Source organism: Puntigrus tetrazona, chromosome 6 (assembly GCF_018831695.1).
Source record: "Puntigrus tetrazona isolate hp1 chromosome 6, ASM1883169v1, whole genome shotgun sequence".
Classification (NCBI taxonomy): domain Eukaryota; kingdom Metazoa; phylum Chordata; class Actinopteri; order Cypriniformes; family Cyprinidae; genus Puntigrus; species Puntigrus tetrazona.
The window spans coordinates 8,284,144-8,293,334 of record NC_056704.1 but is presented as its reverse complement, the minus strand read 5'-3'; the positions used below and the strand labels follow the sequence as shown (position 1 = coordinate 8,293,334).

General features: G+C 36.2%; 1 protein-coding gene across 1 annotated transcript; it reads right to left on the bottom strand.

Moving 5' to 3' along the window:
* Positions 1 to 260: 260 nt before the first annotated feature.
* Positions 261 to 7,258, bottom strand: rhebl1 (Ras homolog, mTORC1 binding like 1). Its single transcript, XM_043242193.1, has 8 exons — positions 6,915 to 7,258; positions 4,941 to 5,012; positions 4,151 to 4,218; positions 3,960 to 4,042; positions 2,322 to 2,378; positions 2,182 to 2,229; positions 1,847 to 1,928; positions 261 to 1,741 (listed from the first exon to the last, which is right to left on the bottom strand). The coding sequence occupies exons 1-8, from the start codon at positions 6,964 to 6,966 to the stop codon at positions 1,649 to 1,651; spliced, it is 555 nt and encodes a 184-aa protein (XP_043098128.1). The 5' UTR covers positions 6,967 to 7,258; the 3' UTR covers positions 261 to 1,648.
* Between the last annotated feature and the right edge of the window lie 1,933 nt (positions 7,259 to 9,191).

The window sequence follows — 9,191 nt, the reverse complement described above, 5'->3', positions numbered from 1 at the left end:
TTAAAAAAAAGGGGGAAAAATTGAACTCTGTTGTCTATGTACATGACTAAATTGATTGTAGGAGGTTATTACTTCACCTGCTTAGTGTCATTAAACTTCTAAGTTTGATGTTTGACAAGTTACTAAAAGCGGTGACTAGTTAGCTGATCTCTTCAAACATGCATTGTATTAAGTTGCAAAGAAGAATGTACTGTCCTGACTGATTATTTACTATGATGTGAAAAATCCAACTGAAAGAATGAAAACAATGCACAATAAAACATTCTTTAAATGTTTATTTTACCACATACAAAAATTCCATATACAGAAGTCCCTAAAATTATAATGAAGAAGGCTGTCAAAATTATAAAAATGAAAAACCTGGCACCCTGAACTTCACAGGAAAATGAGGAGGTCAGATTTCAAAGAACCCTTGGACTTCAGTAGTGCTGATTCAATGTAGTATCAGGTCAGGACATTTCTGGATGGTATTCGTATCATGGTGCTATTTAGTATCTCTAAGGGGTTACTAAATAGGAATCAGGGAGGATGCAACAACTGCATTTGAAAACATTTTTTGGTAGCTGGTGTATTATCAGTCGTAACCGCTCTACAGAGGTATTGTTTGTGACCCTGCTTTCAAATGAAGATCAAGCTTATACGACTCCACGGGGGGGGACTGTTCATCATGAATCGACTGGTCCTTGGTAACTAAGTAAATATTAGACTACGCCCTCACAAACGCTAAATGGCCTGTATGAATTTCAGCATCATACTAAAATCGTGGATTTTTCCTCACAAACACTTTGTATGCCACATAAAGATAGTTTATGCTAACAGTGGCATGAGTAAAACGGTTGTAGGGCATCATTAAAGTTAACCAAGATGAATCAAAAGCAAAACACTTCCAACAAATGAAAAAAAAAAAAAAGGCTAAGTCTCACAAATAGAACTCTAACAAAGTTTTAAAGATCTCATATTTACTTTATACTGAAGGTTTAGAAAGAATACAGTTCTTGTAGTCACTTGATTGTGTGTAAAACCAACAGTGTGAACAGTGGATCTTTTAGGATGTGGTTTACATCGTCTTATATATATATATATATATATATATATATACACACACTGTTCACATACTCCACTAGGAAGAGGAAAGCTGTTAATGTGTGCAGTCTCAACAAGTCTCTGTAAAAACTAAAATTTAAATGGACTACTGATACACATTTTAATTTTGCTGGTTACTCAAGATAAGTAAAATTAGTAAATAGTTGTCAGAGGGAAAGCAAAAAAAAAAAAAACCCAACAAACTCCAAATAGGAGCAACTGTGGACTGCTGAAATAATGTGACACCGTAGATTGCAGACAGGTTAGTACCCGTCAGATTAAACATTAAAGTCAGTCAACAAAGCTTTAAGTAATAGAGATGGGAGATTTTAAATAATTTTTACAGTACGTTTACAGTAATTTTAGCCTTAATATTGAATTCCCAATACTGATTTTTTAGAAGAATGTTTGTTGATGTTGGTTTTGAACAGTACTGATTTGCTTAAAAATCTGCCTGCATTTGGAAATAATTCATCAGGAGAGGACCTGTTACTGAACCGCTCCGCAATAATTAATGGCATGGTGATGTGTCTCTCAACTTCAGCCTGGGAGTTTACTGAATGCCTTACATCACAGCACACTTCTTCTCCTCTGATGGGGCATTTCCATCCACTTTTTCCATTTCCAGAATAATCCTTTTGAAAACCTCTACGGCTGTCTGTAAAATACATGGGGTTTTTTAAGAATAACATATACGCAAATGTCCGTACTGTACAGAAAACTAAAGTGTGTACATCTTGTAAAACAAGCAAACGTTCTTTACCTGATTTTCCTTAGCAGACGACTCCATAAAAGCGGCACCCCAAGAGTCCGCAAGCTTCTTTCCCTCTTCTGGTTTAATCACTCTAAAATAAAAGCGAGGGAGATCATGAGAGTGGAAACCTGTCCCTACCAAACTTCTCATTCCCTTTACAGCTGCCCTCACTCATATTGCTGCATATCAAAAAGACATTAAAACACACTGATGAATGCTAATAAAGTTAATCTCATTCATTTACCCAAATCGCTATTCTACCAAGTCTAAGTATTTGTTAAGATTAAAAAAAAAAAGTGTGTTTAGGTGCTTAGTCAAAAGGGGAATACACAGTATATCCTTACCTTTCCATGTGAAGGTCTTTTTTGTTCCCAACTAGAACAGTAGGTACCCTGGGTAAATATGTAATATTTATGACTATATGTTTTATGACCTTGTGTAATATTTTAGACCATATGTTCACAAGAGGAAAAAAAAAACTTACTGTATCTTTCCAACCATATCAAGAAGCTTGTCGTGTAGAACCTGCACAACTTCAAAACTGAAAACAAGAGTGGATTGTTTACATTTTATTTATTAATGATATGAAAAACATTACATTACACATAAATGACCCATATAAGAATATGGAGGTCAAAAAAGGTCAGCCATCTGAATGTGCCAACAGTGTTATACTATCTGCAATGGATTTGACAAATATTAAACATTTGTAAAAAAATTCAGTCTTTTGTACATAGAGTTTTGCTGGGCTAACTGAAGCCAATGTTCCCACAAACAGCAAAGGTGATACAGGTGTTAGAGACGACATAACCAGTCCAAAAACAAATACGATGCGTCACATTGTTTGTGTAAGCAGCTTTTCTGCATTCTAATGTATAACGTATAATCACAGACAGCAGAACTCATTCCCGCCAGTAAACTGCCACTGCTCTCATCTGGACTTGCTCAAGACGGACTGAAACTGAACTTGCGGATTCATTCTCTCTCACACAATTTAACATATTAAGACCTTCAGAGTAATGGAACAAAATGTTATTACATTGCTGAGCGAGACTGCCATAGGGCCAGGGTGGAATCGATTTTTCCAGCCGAGAACATTGGTCAGTAATCTGCACCAGATCCATTAGGATGGAAAAGGGGTTTGACAGAGCCATTGCTGATTCCATTTCAATTTCTGCCTTATGACTCTATATCTATAGTAAGCTATAGCATAGTCCCTATAGCGAGTCAAATCATGTGGCAGCCATAGTGGTTTCAACCAAAACAGAAAAAGTTTTATTTTTATTCTAATAAGAATTAGGAAAGTAATGCATCAGTTTGCTAACACGTATAGAGCAGTACGAGTACATGTCTGTTAAGATTTAGACTGTTATCACACATTTGAAACAGCGCTTGGGTAGTTTACATAAAAACTGGACTGTGTCCTATGGTGTAATGGCAAAAAAAAAAAACATTTCACATACAAATAACATGAGACAAACGTATCTTGAGTTACAAATAGCATGAGGGAGGTTTATCTTCTAGTTACTTACACATTCATACATCAACTACCCTATTAAGCAAGTCATAAGATCAGAGCTGTAAACCAGAGATTATATAGTGTTTTTGCTAAAATCCCTCTAAAGTAGATGGTAAATCGGAGTGCAACAAATTGCTGACAGTCAATATATCCAGACTGAAGTAGCTTTGATTAAAGGTGCTACAATCTTTTATATCTCTCTAAGACCTGACTGAAATAGCTGAGAATTATATGCTTATCTGTGTGACAGTACAGCATGCTTCTCTGTAATCAGTAAAATGAAAGTCAACTTGAATGTAAAACAGATAAAGTAAGCCCATTAGAAATCAGTCTTTGTACAAATGCCTCATGCAAGCCTACGGTCAATGGAGTAAACTCAACAATAATTATGATTGTGTGTGAGATGCAGGCAGAACAAAGCATAACCCAGGCTACAGTCAGAAACTAAACAAAACCGCAAGCTATGATATAGATGAGTCCAAGAATAAAGAACGAAATAAAAATAAATAAAAAAAGATTACATAAGCATGCAAATGAGTTTATTTGCATTATTAACCTTTAACAACAACAAAAACCATAATAGTAAGAAAAAAAAAATCTGACCTTTTCATTGAAGTGACAGAATACACCAGAACGTAACCATGAATATCCATAGAATGAGACTGGGGGAAAATGGAATACTCATCCTAAACAGAAAAGGGGGAGGGGGACAACTGGTATGAAAAATGATGGGAAAAAAAAAAAAAAAAAAAAAAAAAACAACTTACAGAATGTTTGGACAGGGGTGTTCTTACCTGCCCAGCGGTGTCAACCAACTGGAGATTGAAATCCTGGCCATTCACAGACACCATTTTATTAAAAGCTTAAAAGCAAACATAAAATATATATATATATTCAATTGGGGATATAAGAACACTGAACGGTAGCTCTGGAGAAACAATGTTATCACTAAATTTCTACTGTGGCTGTTGAGATATCACAAGCAGGAATTAAAAACTGAACGAGGAACAACAGATTCCTCCCCAAGTCTCCGATTTAATTAAACCTGACAGGTCTCACAATATGGAGGTCATTACTGATCATATCATAAAAATAGAAATGTTGGCCACACTAATAGCTCAATTTTAATGACTTCTCAACAAATAAACATTATATGTTTATAATAGTGCATGAATCAAACTTTTCTATTTACGCCACTAATGATCTGTTAAACGTTATGTAACAATGTTTGTTAATGAATAATTAACGTCCTTACGCAAGTTACACATATGCACACACAACGGGATGAATGTACAGCAGTCAAGAGTAAATGTAAACGTACATTAAAATAAAGACAGACATTTATATCCATATATACATTTATAATAAACTAGAAAGCACAGAAACCTCCATGTCCACTCTCATTCACTTCAGTCACTTTTACACAATGCAGTCTGATGCTTCTACATTACATAATGGTTTTAAAAACCTAGCAGCATATACTGATTTGCTAGTCAATACATGCATTAGTACATTACGGCATTTTAGAATAACGTATTCCATGAATGCTAGTAAAACGGTATATCAAAATATTCCAGTACTCACTGTTTTCAATAGTAGGGTCATAGGAATCTACAAACTGTCCTTCTACAAACTGTATCGTGAGAGAAGATTTTCCTGTTTAAAAAAAATACATAAAAAATGTCTTTAACAGTAATTAGTAACAAATATGTGTCATCTATTAGAGGGGTGTTAAATGACATTACGTACAACAATAATCATAAATAATTTTATTATAACAGAAAAAATAAGAACTAAACTTTATGTAGATGAATGGATTACTCCACTCCAAAATGAACATTTTGTCAGTCGCTTACCCAACACGGATGTGCTGTTTTTATTCAAATCAAAGCATAAATAAACATAGAATATGTATCTGTGTGTCGTGGCTCACAAAGAACAGATTATTTGAGTCCAGCGCATATTCTCCAAAATGTAGCTACGCTGCCAAATTTTGGAATAAAAGCTATTCTCATTGCTTTATAACGCTATGGTTGAACCACATATGGCTATTCTTTTAATATCTTTTATACTTTTCTGGACAATGACAATTATTTACTTGTCAGACAATGAGACCGTAACAAGTCTCCAGGTTTTTTTATCCAAAAAAGTTGTGTTCACGGGTTTGGAACGACATGGGGGTTAATGACAAAATGTATATTTTGGGGTGGAGTAATCCTTTAAGAACATAGCACTAGCACAACATTAGACCAATTTGTAATGTTATCCGAGTCATTTTCATGGGTGTGTTAAAGTCCTGATATAAAGCATAATGCATTGCAATTTTTATAACGTTTGGTTTTGCTCCCATCAAGCCGACTTACTGCATGGTACAGAGAATAAGCCATTGTTTCCTTGTTCAAGAGAAACTGGGCAGAAGGTGCATTTATTTGAATGATAGAAATAGCTGATAACAAAAGAAATATCCCCAACTGAAATATGGAATCACTCTGCATTTGAATAAAGACTAAATGTAATCTGTAAACCTAACGGCACCAGTCAGCAAACAATACAAGATCGGCAATACATTCAATATAAATGGATTTCACCAGGTGTGCACGATAAAGTTAAACAGAATTTTGGTCTTAGAAAAAGGATATATACATTGTTCTAAAAATTAACACTGCACTTCTGCAACTGAAAAGAAAAATGCCATCTATTTTTTAATCAGCCATCATATTAGGTTTATCTGTGATAATGACAACAAAAACTAGACATCAATCAGATGATTAAATTAAATATTAATATGCATCGTCTCAAATGTAAAATCATAAGTGGGTTAAAATTGAAGACAGGTAAAGCAACAACTCTGGCAGAGGCAAAAGGCAGCCTCTTATTGGCCAGAAGCTGCGACAGGACGGCTTACTCTTTGTTATCCAGCACTTCGATTAAACAACGCCGATAAAACGGGATAGTAAAAATGTCAAATTCAACTCGACTCAGTACGTGCCGTGTCAAAAGCTTGACGGGGCATTAAACTATTCATTCAACAACAGCGCCACATTTAACGTACCCTTGAAAATGACCGAGAATGAGAACTGTAAAGCCCTTTATGGACACCAGCGCCATCGACACGTTCATGGGAGTCGTACAGGCATTTAAGGTGGAACAGAAAGCGGCGATAACGGGCGAATTACTAGCTAAAAGGGAACTGAAACTTGTTACAAATCACTACAGAGACGTAGTGAGATGTTACGAGAATCTGCAGATCGAGAATTTTCGAGTTTTGGTTAGCAATCGACGGGAAACGATCGCGTGTGATCCTCGTGTGTGTTGAGGTCCGCACGTTGCTAATTCCTGCCAGCACCATGCGCTTCTCCATTATGTTTCCAAACGCTGGTGTCCTGTTTGAACTTTCTTTACAGCGTCGAAATAAACGAGTACATTCAATTAAAGTGGCTGCACGGCGAACGGTAAAAAAAAAATGAAATTTCCTTTACAACTGTAAGAACTCTGCTAACTTAGCGACTACATAACATCAAATACTTCCTTCTGAAAAAAGATACATCAAACACTCACCAACAGAACGATACCCTAATACAGCAATCTTTCTGTATTTAGGTTGAGGCATTATTTGTGAATATCCTTTGAACGTCGAAACCAAAGAACTGGAGCTTAAGAAAGAAATAGTTTATCAAACATTAGAGGTCTATCACGTGATGACAACAAACTTTTCCACGCCCTCCAGAAAGATCTTCATTATTGTTTCTGTGGCATTAAGTAGACTTTTCGGTTTGTGCACGCAGCACAGTCAAAAATACTTTTTTTTCGAAGTAAACCTTTAGGTATATAATGACGTCTTAAAACTACGACGAAAGAACTAAAATGCTTATTCACCGCAGTAGAGTGTCTTTTACTTCGAGGTTATATGGCGGCTGGCAAACCAACTGTTGGTGCATTTTCGCCACCTACTGGGGTGGAGCGTCCATATAAGGGCAAAATATATGAGAATATCTACATACTTATTAAGAAAAGCTCTCAACTGGACTTTTCACCTTGCATTTCACCAACACATGCTTTTTTCTTAGTTTCTTAAAGATAGGGTGACTAAGAGCCATTTTTTCAGGACGCCTTCTGTATTGCCTAAAATTTCTGGGTTTTGGCTTTGTTTGCGTGCAGACCGATCAGAGTATGACATCTGTTCCTTACGTTTTCAAAACTCTCTCAAGGTTTCTTGAATCAAGGCAATACAGAATCCTGGGAAAATGGCTCTTATGTTCACCCTATTAAAGCCAACATTTATTACAACAGCCAGAATCACGTTTTCCTATTACAAGGCTGTCCAATTCTAGCTGGGATATTATTGTATACCATTTTAATTCTATGTCATCTTGACACATCTTGATGGTTTAATTTATCCTTTGACTTCTGACTAAATTTTTGCCAGCTTTGGATATTTGAGAGTCCGCTTGGCTAATTGACCTCCTCACTCTAACTGTTAGTACTGTCTCATAAAAAGACAGCTTTAGGCTAATTTGCATTTGCAAGTGCATATAGTCCTAAAAAGAGGTATGCTATTGCTGAATCCCATGAAGCGCCATAATCCATGTATAAAAAAATACGGAAAAGATTTGTTTCATAAAGAAAAAAAGCAATCAATTAGCAAAGACTTATTGGCATTATTGGTTCATTAGCATGGTTCAAATTCTACTTATCTGACTGCCATCAATTCATAGCAGTGTATGTAGAGGTATCATATCTATTACTAATGCAGTATGGAGTGCCTCAAGGCTCAGTACTAGGGACGTTACATGTGACCCATGGGATATATCATCAAGAAACATGGTGTTAGCTTTCACTGTTATGCTGATGATCCTCAACTCTACATTTCTTTGCAGCCCTGTGAAACATACTCATACCAATGAATATCAAAATCAACTGCGGGTGGCAGATCCTTTTTCTATTTAGTGAACTAACTCTGAAGCAATTACATCATAACAATGACATATAATATTAGTCTGTTTTTTGTTATTCCAAGGTCAACCATGAATCATGTACCCAGATCAGATGGTCCATGCAGTCACTTGGATCCAGTCAGTACCCAGCCCAGATAGTGGATCAGGACAACTAGATGAGCCACAGAGACAGATCTCTGTATGGCCATAGGGACAAGACCACAGCAACCCAATGATTCATCTGCCAAATCTGACTTTTCTGCACAGTGGTTCGACTTGATTCAGCTTGATTGCACATTAAACAACTGAACTAGATAATGACATCACTGAATTTAGCGATGAACTGCCTTTAATTGAAAATGTATTTTTTTGTAGTGTCATTTTGTATTATTAACACACTATTTTCCTATGTAATACAGTAAAGCTGTTTTGACACAATCTGTATTTTTAAAAGCACTATATACATAAAATATGGATTTAGCTCCATGGAGCCCATTATGACTGAAGTTTCTCAGAAACATTTTTTTGGCAGGGGCCTATCCTGCTCAAGCTCTGCTGGACATGTTGTTGTTGGTACAGTTGACCAGCATCCTCAGCTCTAAACCTAACCTCACCCATGAGTAATCCCTAAAATCAAAAAGAAATGATAAATGAATAACTGATGCACAAGCCCCAAAACCTGACTGTAAGCCTAAACATCCCAAAAACTATAAACAGGTTCTTCAAATCTATTAATCACAATGTTGTTCCAGGGTCAACAAAAATGTTGATCCAAGAACTTGGTAAAGTCAGGTTCTGAGTTTCTGTACCCTCTGCCTGCCCTGTCATGGGCATGGTCCTATCGCAGACAAGGAGGCCGTCTCTAAATTCTTTACCTGCCATTGAAGCTGCCTTTTTACCC

Excerpts from the sequence above, each read along its gene's own strand:
- rhebl1 (XM_043242193.1), bottom strand. The coding sequence starts at position 6,966 with ATGCCTCAACCTAAATACAGAAAGATTGCTGTATTAGGGTATCGTTCT. Across the intron at positions 4,219-4,940 it reads TGACCCTACTATTGAAAACA|CTTTTAATAAAATGGTGTCT; the intron begins GTGAGTACTGGA and ends TTTGCTTTTAAG. Across the intron at positions 1,929-2,181 it reads AAAGACCTTCACATGGAAAG|AGTGATTAAACCAGAAGAGG; the intron begins GTAAGGATATAC and ends CTTTTATTTTAG.